The 22015-nt window shown below is 47.7% G+C and overlaps 1 protein-coding gene across 2 annotated transcripts in view; it reads left to right on the forward strand.

Annotated features, from left to right (window-relative positions):
- The first annotated feature begins 414 nt into the window (after positions 1-414).
- Positions 415-22015, forward strand: part of LOC122925600 (chymotrypsin-like elastase family member 2A) — a 29567-nt gene continuing 7966 nt past the window's right edge. Inside the window, exons 1-3 of one of the 2 annotated variants that reach the window (XM_044276960.1) lie at positions 415-483; positions 8529-8623; positions 19294-19544. In XM_044276960.1, the coding sequence (XP_044132895.1) occupies positions 430-483; positions 8529-8623; positions 19294-19544 (400 nt within the window). In that variant the 5' untranslated portion in view covers positions 415-429. Of the gene's footprint in view, positions 484-8528; positions 8624-18389; positions 18520-19293; positions 19545-22015 lie in introns of those variants that run through there. The other variant, XR_006387637.1, reaches the window with a different exon arrangement.

The raw sequence follows: 22015 nt of genomic DNA on the forward strand, positions 1-22015 counted from the left end.
CAATACTTACACAGAGGGCCCACAATGCCTGAATAGGACCACCCTCTGGACTCCAATGTACAGATGAGCAGACCCAAATCGAAAGTGCTTCAATTGCCCTGAAAAGCTCTCTATCAATAAAAAAAATAAAAAATAAAATACAAGATATGTTGAATCACTTTGGGTCCGAACATTAGGATAATAGTTTTATATGGTCACATAGTACCGGCCAATTGAGAGACATAGGAGTTCAGCCTGTGGACCAGTTCTCCACTTTTACATTTATTGGTTCCTTTTGGTATAACCACTAGATAACGGCATGCACAATGATATAGAATCTGAGTACCGTGTCAGTTTTCTTATGGAATTTTGGAAAGTGTAATGTAACACTACAGTTCACTGACCTATTATATTGTGCTAGATTGGCCTGCAAACTGTGATCCACAAGCTATGCCCACAATACCCAGTGATTCTTCACTCCTTTACTGGCATGCCTCTATACAGGTAAGCATTATACAATGTTTTCTTTGTGGAATTTTGCCATGCCATTACTTTTTTGACAAACCCTGTTCCTGGCCAGACCTGCAAAAGGGAAACATGCTCACCTCCTACCTATTGCTGGGTACCGACTCCTTCACTCGCCATCCTTAGCTGCCTTGCTTACGTCTCCTGCTGTCAACATCCGCTTTGATGCTGCTGCAGCCAATCACTGGTTGCAGCAGTGTCCATTGGTCATGTGAGGCAAGGGGAGCAGGCCAGAGATTGGCAAAGGGGATGTAAACACTGGGGGGCCCGAGCATGGCAGCTGAGGACAGAGAGTGAAGGAGCTGGGACCCAGTGGAAGGGAGCAGGTAAGTTTGCTTCCCTTTTGCAGTTCTGGCCAGGAGGGGGAAGGGGGGTCTGCCAAAACCTCCCAAAATGTGGCCAACTCATTTAACTATCTGTGGGATAGACTAATTTGGGGAAAACTTAAGAGCAGTGGGAAATGAATACAACTGTATCTAGTCCAGGCAATAGTCTGTGAGATAGACTGCCTAGAATCTGGACAGATGCATTGTAACAAACTACTAGATGGATGTATAGAAGGTTTACTAGACTGGATACAGCTGTAACAAACCCTCAGCTGAGAGCAAGACTAGGAGTCTTCCAGTTTTCTGCCTTTGAATGTAAGCAAGAGTGTTCTCGTTCACTGACAGTAAACTAATATGGTAATGGAGAGAAAGTGAAGCACAAAGTGCATGTTTGCTAATGCTGTCTGATATTTAGAAGGCATGCACACAGAACAGAAATCTACCACAGTGGTGCTTGCTGTGTGATAGAGTTGGCGCATCTTGCTAGATGTTAGACACTTTTTCCTACTTACACCAATTCTTAGTTGGCTTTTTTGGATAATTTATCTTGTGCCTAAAAACTGGCACATGCCAATAATAGATTTGGCACAAATTAAAACTCCACATTGCCACAGTCACTATCAAGCCAAAAGAAAGTGTAGATTGTGGGACAATCTGTCATCATTAGTAATTAGTAATGAACCTGTCCAAAAACCACTGAACGAGAGAAATTTCATGAATTACGGCAGAAAACAAGTGCAAGACCCTTAATAAATATGAGTCAAAGTACGTGATATATTTTCCGATATTGGGAATTTATCGATTTTCACTGCATGTTGTAGTGATACAAAATTTCCACTAGATGGCACCATATTAGCTTCTTAATACTAGCTTTTTTTCTAAACAGTTCTTTGGTAGTGTTGATCGAGCACCAACGTGCTCGGGTGCTCAAATAGAACACTTTGGGATGCTAAATGGAAGAGAACCCGAGCATTAAACCAGGCACCCCTTGCTCTGAAGAGAGGAGGGTGTCTGGTTCATAGGAAAAGGTCAGAAATTGATGGAAACACCACTGAAATGGTTCGGTACCAGCATGAGGAGGATGTCTGGATGCATCTTGGACTCCTAGATCGCTGCTTGGAATGATGTTGTCCGAATAGTACGCCACTTTTACAGACTGACAATAATACCCACAAAACCGAAGATAAAATCGATTTTAGAGGAAAAATTGTTATGAAACAGTCTTTCCTTGTATATAAAGTGCAAGTGCTGCCAAAAATTACAAGAAAGAGGCACTCAGATACAACTTGTATATCACATAAAGGAGGGCCTCATTCACATTGTGGTACAATTGTTCAGGTAGTGGGACTCCTACAGTCATAAAGCCTATGCACTAAGTGAAAGGGCTGCCAAAAATTACAAGGAACGGGCACTCTAATACAGCGGTCCCCAACCGCCCTGGAAGATGGTTTGCCGGGCCGCGGCGATCAGGGCAGTCTTTAACTCTGTACTAATAAAGCGCTTCCATTATGGAAGCGCTTCATTGGTACAGAAGGACCAGGAAACGGTGAAAGATCTGTACTCACCGCTTCTTGGTCCACGGCTCGGCTATCGGCTGTGCAGAGCTTCGCACAGCGCGAGGTTGCTCTGTGACCTCACACTGTGCGCCGCTATACACAGCCAGCCGACAGCAGAATGAAGAGGATCGCGATGGTGACCAGGAGCAGGAGAGGTAAGTGTTTATTTTATTTTATTTGCACTGGGGGACATATGGCTGACATGAGGGGCTGACATATGGCTGACATGAGAGGCTGACATATGGCTGACATGAGGCGCTGACATATGGCTGACATGAGGGGCTCACATATGGCTGACATGAGGGGCTGACAGATAGCTGACATAGGGGGATGACATATGGCCGACATGGGGGGCTGACATATGGCTCACATGGGGGGCTAACATATGGCTGACATGGGGCAGACATGGCTGACATGGGGGGCTTATGGCTGACATTGGGGGGGCTTATGGCTGACATTAGGGGTATTATGGCTGACATTGGGGGGCTTATGGCTGACATGGGGGGCTGATAGGTGGCTAAAGGTTTGGGGGTTGATCTGAGCCATTGGGGGTCTGATCTGAGGTCTGATTAACATTGGGGGTCTGATTGCTGGTCTGACCTGAGGTGTAATGAAAAATATTTTTTTCTTATTGTTCTCCTCTAAAACCTAAGTGCATCTTATAGGGCGAAAAATACGGTACAGTGCAGCAGAGACCATAGTCAGTTTATATAGTGTTATATATTTTAATATGCACCTTGTGTTTTGTTATGCGCGTGAATCAGTCAGCCCCGCCCACCCCCTAAGCCCTGCTCCAGAACCCCCTCCCGCCCCCCACCTGGTCCCTGGGAAAATTGTCTTGCATGAAACTGGTCCTTGGTGCAAAAAAGGTTGGGGACCACTGCTCTAATACACCCTTTATTACACATAAAGGAAGGCATCATACACACCCTTGAAAAATTAAGATTGATGGCCTGCTGGTGACCCTCAAAAACATTAGGAGCAAGGGCCTGCTGGTGACCCTCTAAAAAATTAGGGGGGAGAGCCTACTACTGATCTGACCATATAAAACATTAGGGGTGAGGGTCTGCTGCTGATCTGACCGTCTAAAACATTATGGGCGAGGGCCTGCTGGTGACCCTCTAAAACATTAGGGGTGAGGGTCTGCTGCTGAGCTGACCCTCTAAAACATTAGGAGCGAGGGCAGCCTAATAAGCATGTTGATATGATGGATGAGGAGGACGAGAAAAGGAAGATTGAACCATATACACCTTTTTTTGTGGTAGAAGGGGTGCATGGGAATACAGTGTATTCAATACACCATAAAAGCCACATTTAAAGTGCCTTTATGTCCAGCCGCTTTCCTCTGGTTAAGTAGAGAAGTCAGGGGCAATCCCATTAGAGTCAACCTGTCAGAATTTTCAGTTGACAGGCGGATGCGCTTATCAGTTATTATGCCCCCAGCAGCACCAAATACCCCCTCTGACAAAACACTGGCGGCAGGGCAGGCCAGCACCTCCAAGGCGTAGATCGCCAGTTCATGCCACGTGTCCAGCTTGGACACCCAATAATTGTAAGGCACAGAGGGATCACTGAGGATGCTGACACGGTATGCTACGTACTCCTTCACCATCTTCCAAAACCTTTCCCTCTTTGTGAGACTAGGCCGCCCATCAGGGTTAGGGTGCTGGCGGGGTGTCATGAAATTGTCCCAGGCCTTGGAGAGTGTTGCCCTGCCTCGGTTGGAACTGCTGTTTGTTCCCCTCAGTTGCCTAAGGAACTACGTACTCTGCCGCCAGCGTTGTCAGATGGAAATTTTTAGAGCAATTTTTCCACAAGGACCTTCTAGTATTGCACCATTTTGCTAGTCCTCTCCACCACAGAAGTGAGAAATAATAAGTTCTCTTTGTAGCGGGGGTCGGGAACAGATGGAATAAATCTGCTATGGGTACTACCCTCTGTAGTGGAGGCAACCGTCTCCTGCTCCTTATCGTCATCCAATTTGTGCTGAGTAGACGAACTGAGGGTGGTCTGGCTATCACCCTGTGTATTGTCTTCCCCCATTTCCACATGCAAAGCGTCTGCCTTCATTGTGAGCAGCGAGCGTTTCAGTAGACACAGAAGTGGGATTGTTATGCTGATAATAGGGGCATCGCCGTTCACCATCTGTGTTGATTACTCAAAGTTGCGGAAAACCTCTCAGAGGTCAGACATCCATGCCCACTCGTCGCTTGTGAAGAGCGGAAGCTGACTGGAAAGGTGATGACCATGTTGCAGCTGGTATTCCACTACTGCCCTCTGCTGCTCACAAAGCCTGGCCAACATGTGGAATGTGGAGTTCTAGCACGTGCTCACATCGCACAACAGTTGGTGAGCTGGCAATTGCAAGCGATGCTGCAGCGTTGCCGGACCGGCGGCAGCTGTAGATGACTTTCGGAAATGGGCACACACGCAGCGCACCTTCACCAGTAGCTCAAGCAAATTGGGGTAGGTTTTGAGAAACCGCTGAATCACTAAGTTGATGGTATGTGTGTGAGCTTGCCGAGCTCCAAAGCCGCCACCAAGTTACGGCCATTATCAGACACAACCATGCCTGGTTGTAGGTTGAGTGGCGAGAGACACAGCTCAGTCTGGGCGGTGTGCTGTTTGTCACCTAAGCAAATTAGTTTCAGCGCAGCCTGTTGCCGCTTCCCCACTGCAGTGCTACACTGCTTCCAGCTACTGACTGGTGCTGCAAGATGAGAATGCAGAGGTGGAAGTGGAGGAGGAGTAGGAGGGGTTGCAGCCACTAATGTAACTGGTGGCTGAAATTCTGATGGAAATAGGGCCAGCAATCCTATTTGACGGTAGCACCTGTGCAGTCCCAGGGTACGACTCGCTCTCAGCCTCCACAGCATTCACCCAGTGTGCGTCAGGGAAATGTAGTGTCCCTGGCCAAAAGCACATGTCCATGTGTCAGTCATTAAATGGACCTTCCCAATAAATGCGTTGGTCAGGCATAGGTGATGTTATGGGACACATGCTGGTGTAAGGCGGGGACGGCACATCGGGAAAAATAGTGGCAGCTGGGGACTGAGTAATGAGGGACGGCCGCCGCCATCAGGCTGCGGAAAGCCTCAGTGTCCGCAAGCCTAAATGGCAACATTTCCAGGGCCAGCAATTTGGAAAGGTGTGCATTTAGTGCTATGCCCTGTGGGTGGGTGGCTGGGTATTTGCGCTTTCGTTCAAAGGCCTGGGGTATGGACATCTGTACGCTGCGCTGGGACACAGAAGTGGATGTGCTAGCTGATGGTGCTTGCGAAGGTCCAGGTGTCTGCGTCCTGGACAGGGGATTGGCCAGCACAAAACACAGGGGAAGAGGAGGCAGTGGTGTGACCCGCAGACACTGATTGTGGATCCAGGCTAGTGTTCATGCCCCTGCTCATTTTAGTACGGCACAGTTTGCAAATGACAATTCTTTTATTATCCGCACTTTCCTCAAAAAAGCGCCAGACTGCGGAACACCTACCCCTTGGCAAGAGAGATTGCAGCAAGGGGGTGCTCCGGGGAACAGTTGCAGGCCTGTTTGGTGTGGCCTGCCTTCTCCCTTTTGCCACCCCACTGCCTCTTCCAGCCTGTTGCTGTGCTGCCGATCCCTCCCCCTCTGTACTGCTGTCCTCGCTCGGCTTGCCTCCTTCCCAGGTTGGGTCAGTGATTTCATCGTCCACCACCTCCTTTTCCACTTCCTCACTCTGGTCATCCTCCTGACTTGTTGACCTAACAAGAACCTTACTTATTGACAACTGTGTCTCATTCTCATCATCAACCTCGAGACACTAATTGCCGTTGACTTATTAACAACTGTGTCTCATCATCATCATCCACCTCGTGAAACACTAATTGCCATTCCCTACCGTCATCTTTTTCTGACTGTCGATGCTCAAGAGTTTGGGAATCAGTGCACAAGATCTCCTCATGTCCCTCTTCAAGCGGGCTTGGCAAGAGGCCCAAATCAAGGAATGGCGATGAAAAGAGCTCCTCTGAATATTTGAGTGTGGGATCACTTGTTTTCCAAGACTCTCTGTGGTTGAAGGGATGGAGGATCAGGGTGAAAATTCTGTTGACCAGACTCTTGGCTACTGAGACTGGACTTTGTGGAAGACAGGGTGGTGCTTAACCGACTGGAAGCATTATCTGCTGCAATCCAACCGACCACCTGGTCGCACTGGTGTGACTTCGAGAGTGGTGTCCTGCGCCGCCCTGCAAACTGGGACATGAAGCTATGTATCGTGGATGAGTGTGTTTCTTGTGCTCTAGCAGCAGGCTCAGTTTCACCGTGCCCAGGGTCAAGGCCTCTGCGTGCACCATCAGCAGCATGGCCACTCCCCCGTCCCTTACTGCTCGTCTTGAGCATATTAAATGGTATATATGCTTGCAAGTATGTCACACATACAGTAGCGCAGGTTTTGTAAGTGTATGTGCAAATAAATTACACTGAATGTCACAGATATTTAGGATGCACAAACATTATACAGGAGACGTAGCGCAGGATGTGCAAATGTAACACAACAGATGTAGCAGAGATTGTGTCACTGTCAGCAGCAGCCAAACTATTGCACGCAATTTAGCGCAGGTTGTGCAAAAAAGGACTTTTGGGTATCTAACACCTTTCAACACTAAACCCTGCCTAAAAAAAGAAACAATTCTTGTCCGTACACTATCTGTCCCTTCTGCTGCAGCTCGCCCTGACTAAGACTGAGCCGAGCATGTCATCGGGAGGAGACTCGAGCATCGCTCTCGAGCACAAGCGGTGTTCGGCCCAACACCGGGCATGCTCACCCAACACTATTCAGCCATTCTTTGCTTGAGAGACAGCTTAGACATTGATGTCATATCTCCAGGATATGCCATCAATGTCTGATAGATGCAGGGCCCACATAGTGCCACAACGAGGTCCACGTACTGAACAGCCTTGCTTGGTTGTTTCTGATACTCTCATACAAGTGAAATTAAAGAGCCATGCATATGAGCAGCAGCCTTTCCAGTTACTCTCTGCCTGGATGCAGTGGCATGCATGGTGCCCCCTCACCAGGTGGGACAGAGTCAGAGGACCCTACTCTTGACATATTTACAGGTTACAGAGGTGGCACATGCATCTGTCAGACATTAATGGTATATCATAAGGTGTTGAGAATACCACTTTAAAGGGCTTCTGTCACCCCCAAAACTCATTTTTCATTTTTGGGCATATTAAAATCCTTATTGGACGACTATTCCCTATATAGGGCTCTTACCTTGTTCTGTGGCTTGGTTTCACTAAAAATCTATCTTTTAAAATATGCAAATGACTTCACTACCAGTCCTTTCAAAAAAACGCCCCCTCCTCCTGCTGATTGACAGCTCTCCTCCGGCTGGCCCTGTCTGCAATTCAAATCCCGCGCCTGCACCTCATTCGGCGCAGTCGCTCTGAGAGAAGGATGCTCGCTTCCTCAGCACTTCCTCAGTGCGCCTGTGCCGATGACGTCTTCTCTTTCAGGTTTAGAGGTGACGTCATCGGCGCAGGTGCACTGAGGGAGTGCTGAGGAAGCGAGCGTCCTTCTCTCAGAGCGCCTGCGCCGAATGAGGTGCAGGTGTGGGATTTGAAAATGCTGACAGGGCCAGCCGGAGGAGGAGAGTGCTCCCTGGTCCTGTCAATCAGCAGGAGGAGGGGGCGTTTTTTTGAAAGGAGGATGCGGCGGCTACCAGCAAGTAGACGCCCTACTTGCTGGTAGTGAAGTAATTTGCATATTTTAAAAGATCGATTTTTTGTGAAACCAAGCCACAGAACAAGGTAAGAGCCCTATATGGGGAATAGACATCCAATAAGGATTTTAATATGCCCAAAAATGAAAAATGAGTTTTGGGGGGTGACAGAAGCCCTTTAAAATAAAAAGGTGCAACTTAGGAACATTAAATGTAAAAGGAAAAAATCTATAAAAAATATTAAGGAATGAAATAATGGGTATAGTAGTTATTTCTATTACATGAAGTCCTACTTTCCTCATCTGTTTTAGTACAACAGAAACAAATACGTAATAGATAAGACTAAGAAGGACATACAGCTCACACTTGTTTCAACTAATTAACCCATTAGATCCCTACTTCTAGACCTGGTCACTGACTTTCTCCATGTGTTTGGTTGCAGAGTCGCTCCAGACCATATCTACCATTTGAGCACAGATGTGCAGGATCACTAATACATTCACAATGGATTCTCCTACCTGCTCATTGTATAGACATGTAAGTATCACAATTACATTTAGTGCTGGATCTACATCTCAGGATGTGGCACAGATTGTCTCACACCTAGACTGTGCCCAGTGAGGAGGTATTTATTAACCTTTGCATCTTTACATAGTGACAGGCAGTGATGGTCAGTTCGCAGTGTTCGCCAGCGAACACATGCGGGCTGCCATCTTTAGTAAGGTGGACTCACCCGTCCAGCGATGCACAGGTAAGCCCTTACCTGTGCCTGTGACGGGAGCCGGTCTGAAATCAAATGCAGTCACCGGAGCAGGCAGTTCCGAGAACAGCCGCCGGGGGCCTTCATTGGGCTGTTCTCGGAACTGCCTGCTCCCGGTGACTGCATTTGATTTCAGACCGGCTCCCGGCACAGGCAAGGGCTTACCTGTGCATCGCCTGACGGGTGAGTCTACCTTACTAAAGATGGCAGCCCGCATGTGTTCGCTGGCGAACACTGAACTGACCATCACTGGTGACAGGTATAATGTGCACCATACTCTGCAAGATGGAGCATGTCTACTGTGAAAAAATGACTAGGGTTGCCACCCAGCCAGTACACCTTTGGCACAGTCGGTATCTACAACTAGAGACCAGTGCTGGTAAAAGTTTTTGTGTGGCACCTACTTCAACTGCATACACATCCTCACGAAGCAGATAAAGTTGAATACAATGGTGGAGCAAAGAGCAATCAGTCACGATTTGATTAATGGATTAGCGCAGGCAGGTGTGATGCAGTGATGTCATTGTGCCTACTGTGCTTAACTGCCAGAATGCATCAGATCTGTACTTGGAGTTCTGTTCATGTCTAGCCAGCATCTTGGCACAGCAAGCGCCAGTGGCGTAACTAGAAATGACTGGGTCCCACAGCAAATTTTTGAATGGGGCCACCCCCCCAGGAACTTCTTCGCAGCCCGCCTCCTTCCATGCAACCCCCACACCTGTGGCTAGTCAAAATCACTCTCTCAGACAAAGCCCAACAGCTGCTGTCTGTATGTTTCCTACAGTGTCGCTGTCACGGATCAGCGGATGCGAACCCATAGTGCTACTGACTGGCTGTAGCCTGGAGGGGTGTGACTAACCAACTACCTAGTCTTCGCTAGAGCCTCTGATGGTGAGGATAAACTTGGGCCGCTAGGAACCGAAGGATGAGGCAGAGGCGTAGTCAGACATGCAGAAGGTCAGGGCAGGCGCACAGGTCAGGCAATCCGAGTCGGCAACGGGAGAGACAAAGCAAACAGGCAGGGATCAGACGATAAGCGGAATCCAGGGACGAAGTATAGATCAGGAACACAAGCGGTTAGCAAGCTCTTTAGCAACAGACTAGGACATTGACAGTCAGGCATCTGGTAAAAGCCCCTTAAATATGTGAATAAGATACAGGGTTGGTCAACAAGGTCTCCTGACCCAACCCAGCCCAGCCAAAGGAGTGATGCGTACCGCTTTTAGAGCAGTGACACATGAAACCAGCCAAGCACATGCTGTGTCCAGGGCTGAATGGAAGCTGTGGAGTGGAATCCTCAGAAGCAACATCACTCACACAAACAGAGTGTCCCGGACTGCAGTGGGAACTGGAAAGCACTGGCCACCGATCACCGAAGAGCATGGAACCCGGGACCGCAGCGGTAAGCAGGGGAACAGCATCGCATAGCAGTCGCTGTTACAGAACCCCCCCCCCCTTACGCCTCCTCTTCTTGAGTCCACAACGAGACAGAAAGCTCTTTATCAGATCCGGAGCATGAATGTTCCCCTGCGGCTCCCAAGATCTCTCCTCAGGACCAAATCCCTTCCAGTCCATAAGATAGTAGGTCTTCCTACCACATTTCTTGATGTCCAGGATGTCCTTGACTTCAAATACCTTGTCAACATTCTCTGATACCGGAGTTGGAGTAGAAGGAGCCATTGAGAAATTTTCAGTAAGGAGACATGGAAGGCATTGAGAATACGCAGAGAGGGAGGTAGACGTAGTTTATATGTCACTTCGTTGATCCTCCTCAATACTTTGAAAGGTCCAAGGAACATGGGAGCAAACTTAAAACTGGGGACCCTTAAGTGGATGTTTTTGGAGGAAAGTCATACCTTATCCCCAGACGAGAACTGAGGTGGTCTCCTTCTTCTCCTGTCTGCATTTGTCTTCATGCTGGTCACCGCTTTGTTGATGCAGATCTTGGTGTCACACCAAATATTCAAAAAATCTCTAAAAAAAGGAATCCACAGCTCGCACGCCGGAAGATACAGGAACAGGAAGAGGAGTACGAGGATGTTGACCAAAAACGACAAAGAATGGAAGGGATCCAGTAGACTCACTAGTGTGGTTGTTATAGGAGAACTCTGCCCAAGGTAGCAGTTGTACCCAGTTGTCGTGTTGAGCGGAAACAAAATGCTAAAGATAGTTCTCCAATATCTGATTGACCCGCTCTACTTGCCCGTTGGTTTGAGGGTGATAACCGGAAGAGAAGTCCAGGTCAATTTCTAGCAGTCGGCAGAGAGCTCTCCAGAGCTTGGATGTAAACTGGACTCCTCGATCAGAAAGAATGTGCCCAGGTAAACCATGCAGACGGAAGTTATGTTTAATGAACAGTTTAGCAAGTTCTGCAGCCAAAGGCAGTCCAGTCAAAGGAACGAAGTGAGCGCCATCTTGGAGAAGTGGTCCACGACCACCCAAATAACGGTACATCCAGCCGAAGAGGGCAGATCTGCAATAAATTCCATGGCAATGTGTTGCCATGGAGCATCAGGAACAGGTAGGGCTAACAACAGGGTCAGTGGTCTGCTCCTGGAGATTTTGTTCTGAGCACAGACGGTGCAAGCAGGGCCGGATAAACGTAGGGGCGGATGGAGCTGCAGCTCCAGGCCCCTGCATGAAAATAGGCCCAGCAGCCCGCATAGGCCAATCGGAGCTAGGCCCGCATAGGCCGCCTCGCTGTGGTTGCCTGGCGGCCACCCCGCAACCCTTTACTAGGACCGAACCGTGCCGACTGTCAGATGATGACAGGGCCGGCACGCAAGGAGAAATCTCCCAGGCCGACCCTTTACAGAACTCACCAGGACAGTGACAGCTGACAGATCAGGTCAGGTGACAGGTCAGCTGTGCACGCCGCGCTGCGTCGTCACGTCAGACTCCTCCCCTGGGGCCTAGGCCATGCCGTAAAGTGAAAGACCATGACTGCTGCTGCGCGCAGGAAGATCAAAATTCTTCCTGCGTGGAGTCAGGGGTGCTGCCAGCGGTGAGTCGCGTTCAGCAGCCTTCAGTGTACTGCCCAGAAAACAACTCATAGGCAGTAAGTAAATCAGCATTGGCTCACCTCACCTATTATACTGTGTACTGTATAATTTATACATGTCATTCAGGAGCATGGAAAAGCTGGGTGATGATTTTTTTCACCTAGCTTTTCCATGCTCCTGAATTGCATATCTGCTTATAGGCATATACAGTGGGATGCAACCTTGTTAATCGTCATGATTTTCCTGTATAAATCGTTGGTTGTTGCGATAAAAAATGTCAGTTAAATATATCATATAGGAGACACACACAGTGATATTTGAGAAGTGAAATGAAGTTTATTGGATTTACAGAAAGTGTGCTATAATTGTTTAAACAAAATTAGGCAGGTGCATAAATTTGGGCACCACAAAAAAAGAAATGAAATCAATATTTAGTAGATCCTCCTTTTGCAGAAATTACAGCCTCTAAACGCTTCCTGTAGGTTCCAATATGAGTCTGGATTCTGGTTGAAGGTATTTTGGACCATTCCTCTTTATAAAACATCTTTAGTTCATTCAGGTTTGATGGCTTCTGAGCATGGACAGCTCTCTTTAAGTCACACCACAGATTTTCAATTATATTCAGGTCTGGGGACTGAGATGGCCATTCCAGAACGTTGTACTTGTTCTTCTGCATAAATGCATTAGTGGATTTTGAGCAGTGTTTAGGGTCGTTGTCTTGTTGAAATATCCAGCCCCGGCGCTGCTTCAGCTTTGTCACTGATTCTTGGACATTGGTCTCCAGAATCTGCTGATACTGAGTGGAATCCATGTGTCCCTCAACTTTGACAAGATTCCCAGTCCCTGCACTGGCCACAGAGCCCCACAGCATGATGGAACCACAACCATATTTTACTGTAGGTAGCAGGTGTTTTTCTTGGAATGCTGTGTTCTTTTTCCTCCATGCATAACGCCCCTTGTTATGACCAAATAACTCAATTTTAGTTTCAACAGTCCACAGCACCTTATTCCAAAATTAAGCTGGCTTGTCCAAATGTGCTTTAGCCCACCTCAAGCGGCACTTTTTGTGCTGTGGGTGGAGAAAAGGCTTCCTCTGCATCACTCTCGCATACAGCATCTCCTTGTGTAAAGTGTGCCGAATGGTTAAATGATGCACAGTGACTCCATCTGCAGCAAGATGATGTTGTAGGTCTTTGGTGCTGGTCTGTGGGTTGACTCTGACTGTTCTCACCATTCGTCGCTTCTGTCTATCTGAGATTTTTCTTGGTCTGCCACTTTGAGCCTTAACTTGAACTGAGCCTGTGGTCTTCCATTTCCTCAATATGTTCCTAACTGTGGAAACAGACAGCTGAAATCTCTGAGACAGCTTTCTGTATCCTTCCCCTAAACCATAATGGTGAACAATCTTTGTCTTCAGGTCATTTGAGAGTTGTTTTGAGACCCCCATGTTGCTACTCTTCAGAGAAAATTAAAAGAGGAGGGAAACTTACAATTGACCCCCTTAAATACTCTTTCTCATAATTGGATTCACCTGTGTATGTAGGTCAGGGGTCACTGAGCTTACCAAGCCAATTTGAGTTCCAATAATTAGTTCTAAAGGTTTTGGAATCAATAAAATGACAACAGTGCCCAAATTTATGCACCTGCCTAATTGTGTTTAAACAATTGTAGCACACTTTCTGTAAATCCAATAAACTTAATTTTGCTTCTCAAATAATCACTGTGTGTGTTTCCTATATGATATATTTAACTGACATTTTTTATTGTAACAACCAACGATTTATACAGGAAAATCATGACGATTAACAAGGTTGCCCAAACTTTCGCATCCCACTGTATATCTTTATAATAGCTGAGCCTGATCTATTATAAACAGATATGCCATTCAGGAGCATGGAAAAGCTAAGTGAGGAATAGTCACCTAGCTCTTCAATGCTCCTGAGTGGTATATCTGCTTATAATAGATCAGCTATTATAAACAGATATGCCTAAAGGCAGATTTGCCATTCAGGAGCATGGAAAAGCTAGGTGACTTTCTCACCTAGCTTTTCCATGCTCCTGAATGGCAGATCTGCATATAATAGCTTGGCTATTATAAACATGTATGCATATAAGCATATATGCCATTCAGGAGCATGGAAAAGCTAGGTGACTATTTCTTGCCTACCTATCTTTTCCAAGCTCCTCAATGGCATATCTGCTTATAATAGATTAGCTTTTATAAACACATATGCCATTCAGGAGCATGGAAAAGCTAGACGTGAATAGCTTTTTCATGCTCCTGAATGACATATCCAGCAGCACTAGTTAACGCCTTGGGGGTGGCTATACACAATACAGCCATCTATATAGATGGCTGTATATTTAAACTGTGGCCAGAGATGTACACTTAGGCTAAGTTCACACAGCAGATTTTTCCCACGCAAACCCGTGCGTAAATCTGCTTCAAAATTACGCATGAACTTTAGTCCAATAGACTTGAATGGGATTACGCAGACCCGTTCACACTTCAAACTTTATGCATGCGTATTTTCACATGTGTAATTTTGCGTAAATTCACATTTTATTTGTGCTATAAAAAGTTGCTCTGTGTTGCGTTTTTTTTTTTCTATAAAAAGGCCCATTAAAATCTTCTGCACCAGACCCATGATGCTCTTAATCTGGCCCTGGGTGCAAGCAGAGACATAGTCACACACATCTTTGGACATTATGGGCCACCATTAGTGGAGAGACACTAGTTCTGTGGTCTTGCGGATCCTGGGATGACCGGCCAGTTTTGAGTTGTGCCCCCACATTAGGACACATTTCCTTTTGGCAGATGGCACGAATGTCTTCCTGGGATTAATGTCTCTTACCAGGACAGGAGCAACTGTGATCAAGCGAGCAGGCTCTATCAAGTATTGGGGCTCCTTCTCCTGGTCAGAAAAGTAAAATGATTGAGACACAGCATCTTTGATGTTCTTCTCAGCCGGGTGGAAGTGCAACTCAAAATCAAAACGGGAGAAGAAGAGTGCCCACCTGGCTTGGCGAGGGTTCAAACACTGGGCTGTCTGCAGATACGTAAGATTAATACTAGTGAAAATTAATACTAGATGCTGGGCTCCCGCCAATGGATAACGCCACTCCTCCAAGGCGAGTTTTGTGGCTAGAAGCTCCGTCTTCTATACAATAATTCCTCTCAGTGGGGGAGAAGAGCTTGGAGATATCCACAAGTAACATCTTGCCCATAGAACCTTTTTGTAGTAAAACAGCACCGGCTTCTATAAAGAATTGGCAGGAGTCATCGGGATGTCGCAGTACAGGAGCAGAGGCAAAATAGCTCTTTAATTGGACGAAAGCGGCCTCTGCCTCAGGAGTCCAGTCTTTGGCATTCACCCCTTTCTTAGTAAGAGCGGAGATCAGAGATGTGAGGGATGAAAAATTCTTAATGAACTGCCGGTAGGAATCCCAGGAAGCGCTGTATAGCCCGAAGACTTGGTGGGTGTGGCCAATCCATTATCGTCTTCAATTTTTAAGGATCCATCTGTATTCCGGCATCTGAGATGATTTATCCGAAAAACGGTACAGTAGTCTTCTCAAAGGTGCATTTCTCAAGTTTGGCATAGAGTCGATTTTCCCTCAACCAGTGTAAGACTGTATATGCTTCCGGTGAGTGATTACATCTGGAGAATAAATCAGTATATCGTCTAGGTACACGATCACGCATATATATAGAGCAGGTCCCGGAAGATATCATTAACAAACTTTTGGAATACCGCAGGAGCATTGCACAGACTGAAGGGCATGACGAGATACTCGTAGTGTCCATCACGAGTGTTGAAAGCAGCCTTCCACTCGTCGCCCTTTCGAATGCAGACAAGGTTATATGCACCGCAGGTCGAGTTTGGTAAAGACCTTAGCCCCCCGGATCGTATCAAAGAGTTTGGAGATTAGCGGAAGAGGGTATTGATTTTTTACCGTGACCTTATTCAGACCTCGATAGTCGATACAGGGCCGTAAGGATCCATCTTTTTTCTGCACAAGAAGAACCCGGCACCGGCAGGTGAAGTGGATTTCTGGATAAACCCCCTCTCCAGATACTCCTTGGTGTAGTCAGAGATCGCCTGAGTCTCTGGAAGTGAGTCATATAAACGATGAGGAGGCAGGGTCTATGCGTCTTTCTTACTAAAGACATCTGCAAAACTGGCATACTGCTGCGGAAGTCCAGGCAGGTCTACAGGTACAGAAGGCGAGGAAGCAGGTCGGATCTCCGCTAGGCAGGTGGAGTGACAAGATGTTCCCCGATGCAGTATCTGACTGGAGTGCCAGTACAGAACTGGAGTGTGCAGACACAGCCAGGGTAGTCCAAGTATAACTGGATTCACGGAGGCTGGCAGCACATAGAAGGAGATCAACTCAGAGTGCAGAACCCCAATCTGTAATTTAAGGGGTACAGAGAGTACCGATCCAGGGAGTGGTAATCCATTTATGGAGGTCACTGACAAAGGGCTTTCCAGACGAATGGTGGGAAGCCGATACTGATGGACCAGGGCTTGTTGAATGAAGTTACCGGCTGACCCAGATTCCAAGAATGCAGGCACAGACAGTGTGACTCACTTGTGAGAGAGAGTCACCGGAACTGAACGTTTCGGATAGGCTTCTCCTTGTATAGGACCACCTGTCCTATTGATCCTGGACATTGTTGTTTCCCAGCTTTTGTGGACAATTACGCACAAAGTGGCTCTTGCATCCACAGTACAAACACAGGTTCTCTGCTTTGTGACGTAGGCGTTCCTGGTCAGACAGTCGAAGGCCCTCTATTTGCATGGACACTTCAGGTGGGATCGGTCTCTGGAAGGATGGAGCCAAACAAGGTGGTCTTCTGGTACTTGCGACCTGCTTAGAACGTTCCCTGAAACGCATATCAATCCTTGTAGCCAATGTGATAAGGTCATTCAGAGTAGACAGGTGGTCGCGACCAGCTAGTTCATCCTTAATACAGTCAGAAAGGCCCTCCCAGAACACCGCCAGTTGGGCCTCATTATTTCATGCAAGTTCGGCAGCCAGGATACGAAACTGGATGGCGTACTGACCCACAGACGAGGAACCTTGACGTAAATGCAGCAGAGCTGAAGCAGCAGAGGACGAGTGGCTGGGCTCCTCAAAGACCATCCAGAAAGTAGCCAGAAAAGACTGCAGATTATTGGTCTCTGGACCTCAATGTTCCTATATAGGATTTGCCACGGCAAGGGCCTCATCAGACAGCAGGCGAAAATGAAGGCAAACTTGGAACGCTCAATGGGAAACCTCTGCCCATGTAACTCAAAGTGGATCAGGCACTGATTTAGGAATCCATGACAGGTCTTAGGTTCACCACCATAGCGGGTTGGCAGAGGGAGTATCTCACCAGCGGCACTCTGATCCGGATTCACCGGTGTAGTCGTAGAAGGAGTAGCAGCGACTGGCGACCCTGCAGTGACTGGAGAAGAGATCGCATCCAGACAAGCAGAAACATTTTGCATGAATTGCATGAAGAAATCATGCGGTTCGCTCTGGCGCTTTAATTCCTGTAACAGATCATGAACGGCAGCCTTGGGATGACCAGTGGGATCCATGGCCTGAGTGTACTGTCACGGATCAGTGGATGTGAACCCACTGTGCTACTGACTGGCTTTACCCTGGAGAGGCGTGACTAAGCAACTACCTGGTCTTCGCTAGAGCCTCTGATGGTGAGGATAGACTTGGGCCGTTAGGGTAGTTACCAGTTGCCACCCCAGAGCAGTCCCAGAGTCAGTAGCAGCTGGTCCAGGCGGACCAGGAGATACCTAAGATAGGTACCAGCAGTACAGGAGTGGTAGACAGGCAGGGTCATTACCAGGAGCAACAAAGCAGGAACCGAAGGATGAGGCAGAGGCATAGTCAGACAGGTAGAAGGTCAGGGCAGGCGGCACAGGTACAGGTCAGGCAATCTGGGTCGGCAATGGGAGACACAAAGCAAACAGGCAGGGATCAGACGATAAGCGGAATCCAGGGACGAAGTATAGATCAAGAACACAAGTGGTTATCAAGCTCTTTAGCAACAGACTAGGACCTTAACACTCAGGCATCTGGGAAAAGGGCTGAGCCCCTTAAAGGGAACCTGTCACCGGGATTTTGTGTATAGAGCTGAGGACATGGGTTGCTAGATGGCCGCTGGCACATCCACAATCCCTAATCCCCATAGCTCTGTGTGCTTTTATTGTGTAAAAAAACCCGATTTGATACATATACAAATTAACCTGAGATAAGTCCTGTACGTGAGATGAGTCAGGTTAATTTGCATATGTATCAAATAGGTTTTTTTTACACAATAAAAGCACACATAGCTATGGGGACTGGTTATTGCGGATGTGCTAGCGGACATCTAGCAACCCATGTCCTCAGCTCTATACACAAAATCCCAGTGACAGGTTCCCTTTAAGTATGTGTAGGAGAGCCAGGGTTGGTCAATGAGGTCACCTGATCCAACCCAGCCCAGCTCAGGGAGTGATGCGTACCGCCCTTAGAGCAGTGACAGATGAAACCAGCCGAACACATGCTGAACACATGACCTGATGTCACACAGCTTTAGGTTACAGTGCACTCCTACACACACTATGTCCTGTCCTAAAGCTGTGTGCTGACAGGCGCCCAGAGAGGAAGACCAGGGGGCGGTGAGTAACAACCAGTTCTAGGACTCGGAGCACCATAATCACTTCTCCCTGGGCCCTGAAAATAAATCCATTTCTCCTGCTCCTGGCCCCCTTCCTGAGGTCAAGCCCCATAGCAGCCGCTGCTTCCATGGCAGCTACACCCCTGATTAAAAAGATCATAGCTATGCTTACTATTGTTCTCTTTGGCTACAAATAGATCAAACCTGACTCTGTGCTTTACTGCCCTTGCACAGGGAAGCATAGTCTGATGACAAACAAGGATAGGAGAGTAAAAGATCACTTTAGTAACATAGTTTATAGTGTATAAGGCTGAAAAAAGACATCTGTCTATTCAATTCTTTCAAACAGAAGACCCACAGCTTTTTACACAGGCTAATAGGTAGAGAAGGCAAGGTACATAATTCAGCATATACAAGTAAATACTGTTCTTCTTAATGGCTATAGTCAAGGGCTGGAAAATAGAACTGGACATTCTTAATATTAATAATTACTATTATTCTTCTGCCTGAAGCACACTACAGCAAATTCTGCATAAGCTATGATACCGCCACAACAGAACCGGTGATATTGGCTTTAGAACACTTACAGCCCCAGTGCCCCCATTAAAGAGCTAGCCTCAGAACCAACATAACAGATATAGCCAGGGCACTCCCATAGAAGTACCCGCCACGGTCACCTCCTGCCAGATATGCCAGAATTTGCAACTATGCCTCCAAACGCAGCCTCCAAATCAATAGTGAACCAAGCCTAAGTATGATATATTTCTCTTTACAGTGACCAGAAGCTTGAATCATGGAGGGTTTGCTTTGCCTCTGATTCTCGTGAGCCATGCATTGGGCCTGATGCTTTTATCACACATAAAGACTTTGTATCCTCCCAGGGCAATGTCTATTATCATGACATAGCTCTATTGCACCTGTCCAAAAAGGTGTCCAATATACATCCAGTTTGCTTGCCTTATTCTGAGGAGACCGTCTCATCTGGAGATATTTGCTACTGGGCAGGCTGGACCACTGCTGAGACAGGTACTCTATTTTCATTGCTTCCGTACACATAAAACAAGACACCTGTTTGTTATCCATTTACCATATTGACCGAAATGACAGATGGGTGTATATGCATTTGGTACATTTGCTGTATACCCATTGAAAATCAGGTTAGGCCTCATGCACACGACCGTTGTGTGCATCCGTGGCCGTTGTGCCGTTTTCTGTTTTTTTTCGCGGACCCATTGACTTTCAATGGGTCCGTGGAAAAATCGGAAAATGCACCGTTTTGCAGCCGAGACCGTGATCCGTGTTTCCTGTCCGTCAAAAAAATATGACCTGTCCTATTTTTTTGATGGACAACGGTTCACGGACCCATTCAAGTCAATGGGTCCGTGAAAGAACACGAATGCACACAAGATTGGCATCCGTGTCCGTGATCCGTGGCCGTAGGTTACTTTCATACAGACGGATCCGAAAACTCAGATCCGACAGTATATTCTTCGTGAAAACTCAGATCCGACAGTATATTCTAACACAGAGGCGTTCCCATGGTGATGGGGACGCTTCAGGTTAGAATATACTGAAAAACTGTGTACATGACTGCCCCCTACTGCCTGGCAGGTGCTGCCAGGCAGCAGGGGGCAGACCCCCCCCCCCTGTTTTTAACTCATTGCTGGCCAGTGCGGCCGCCCCTCCCCTCCCTCCCCTGTAGTTAACTCATTGGTGTCCAGTGGGCCCCCCCTCCCTCCCCTCTAGTTAACTCATTGGTGTCCAGTGGGCCCCCCTCCCTCCCCAGTAGTTAACTCATTGGTGTCCAGTGGGCCCCCCCTCCCTCCGCTGTAGATAACTCGTTGGTGGCCAGTGGGCCCTCTCCCCTCCCTCCCCCTCTTAATGAAAATCGCCCCCCCTATCATTGGTGGCAGTGGAGAGTACCGATCGGAGTCCCAGTGTAATTGCTGGGGCTCCGATCGGTAACCATGGCAACCGGGATGCTACTGCAGTCCCGGTTGCCATGGTTACTTAGCAATTTGTAGAAGCTTCATACTTACCTGCGAGCAGCGATGTCTGTGACCGGCCGGGAGCTCCTCCTACTGGTAAGTGACAGGTCTGTGCTATAGGCAATGCGCCGCACAGACCTTTCACTTACCAGTAGGAGGAGCTCCCGGCCGGTCACAGACATCGCAGCTCGCAGGTAAGTATGAAGCTTCTACAAATTGCTAAGCAACCATGGCAACCGGGACTGCGGTAGCGTCCCGGTTGCCATGGTTACCGATCGGAGCCCCAGCGATAACACTGGGACTCCGATCGGTACTCTCCACTGCCACCAATGATAGGGGGGGCGAATTTAATTAGAAGGGGGAGGGAGGGGAGAGGGCCCACTGGCCACCAACAAGTTATCTACAGCGGAGGGAGGGGGGCCCACTGGACACCAATGAGTTAACTACAGGGGAGGGAGGGGGGGCCCACTGGACACCAATGAGTTGTCTGTGACCGGCCAGGAGCTCCTCCTACTGGTAAGTGAAAGGTCTGTGCGGCGCATTGCCTATAGCACAGACCTGTCACTTACCAGTAGGAGGAGCTCCCGGCCGGTCACAGACATCGCTGCTCGCAGGTAAGTATGAAGCTTCTACAGGCAGCAGGGGGCAGTCATGTACACAGTTTTTCAGTATATTCTAACCTGAAGCGTCCCCATCACCATGGGAACACCTCTGTGTTAGAATATACTGTCACCTCTGAAAAAGCTTTTATGCAGACGGATCTTCGGATCCGTCTGTATGAAAGTAACCTACGGCCACGGATCACGGACACGGATGCCAATCTTGTGTGCATCCGTGTTCTTTCACGGACCCATTGACTTGAATGGGTCCGTGAACCGTTGTCCGTCAAAAAAATAGGACAGGTCATATTTTTTTGACGGACAGGAAACACGGATCACGGTCTCGGCTGCAAAACGGTGCATTTTCCGATTTTTCCACGGACCCATTGAAAGTCAATGGGTCCGCGAAAAAAAAATGGAAAACGGCACAACGGCCACGGATGCACACAACGGTCGTGTGCATGAGGCCTTAGGGAGAGTGGAATAAGCCACTTGCCAGACATGCCCGATTCCTGTTTCCTAGAGATGATGCCTAGAAAAACACAACTGGTATAAAATACATGTGTATGGTCAAGTTCAGAGAGCTCACCTTTAACTAAAGACACAAGCACAGGCAGATGTAGAGAACAGAAAATAATGTATCACTTCTTAGAGGTTTCAAAGTATAATAGATAAAAAGCCTGATGGTTACATCACACTAGGTGAACATTGTAGACCTGTCTAGAATAGGGGTGCACAACCTGGGGACAGGGAGCCATATGCAGCCTGCAATGTCACCCTGAGCACCCCTGGTGTAGAGCAATGATTTAAGGGAGCCTGTTACGTTGAGCATGTTATAGAGCAGGAGGAGCTGAGCAGGTTGATATATAGTCTTATGGGAAAACATTCAGTAAAACCTGTAATTTATTCA

This window comes from Bufo gargarizans, chromosome 1, assembly GCF_014858855.1.
Source record: "Bufo gargarizans isolate SCDJY-AF-19 chromosome 1, ASM1485885v1, whole genome shotgun sequence".
Classification (NCBI taxonomy): domain Eukaryota; kingdom Metazoa; phylum Chordata; class Amphibia; order Anura; family Bufonidae; genus Bufo; species Bufo gargarizans.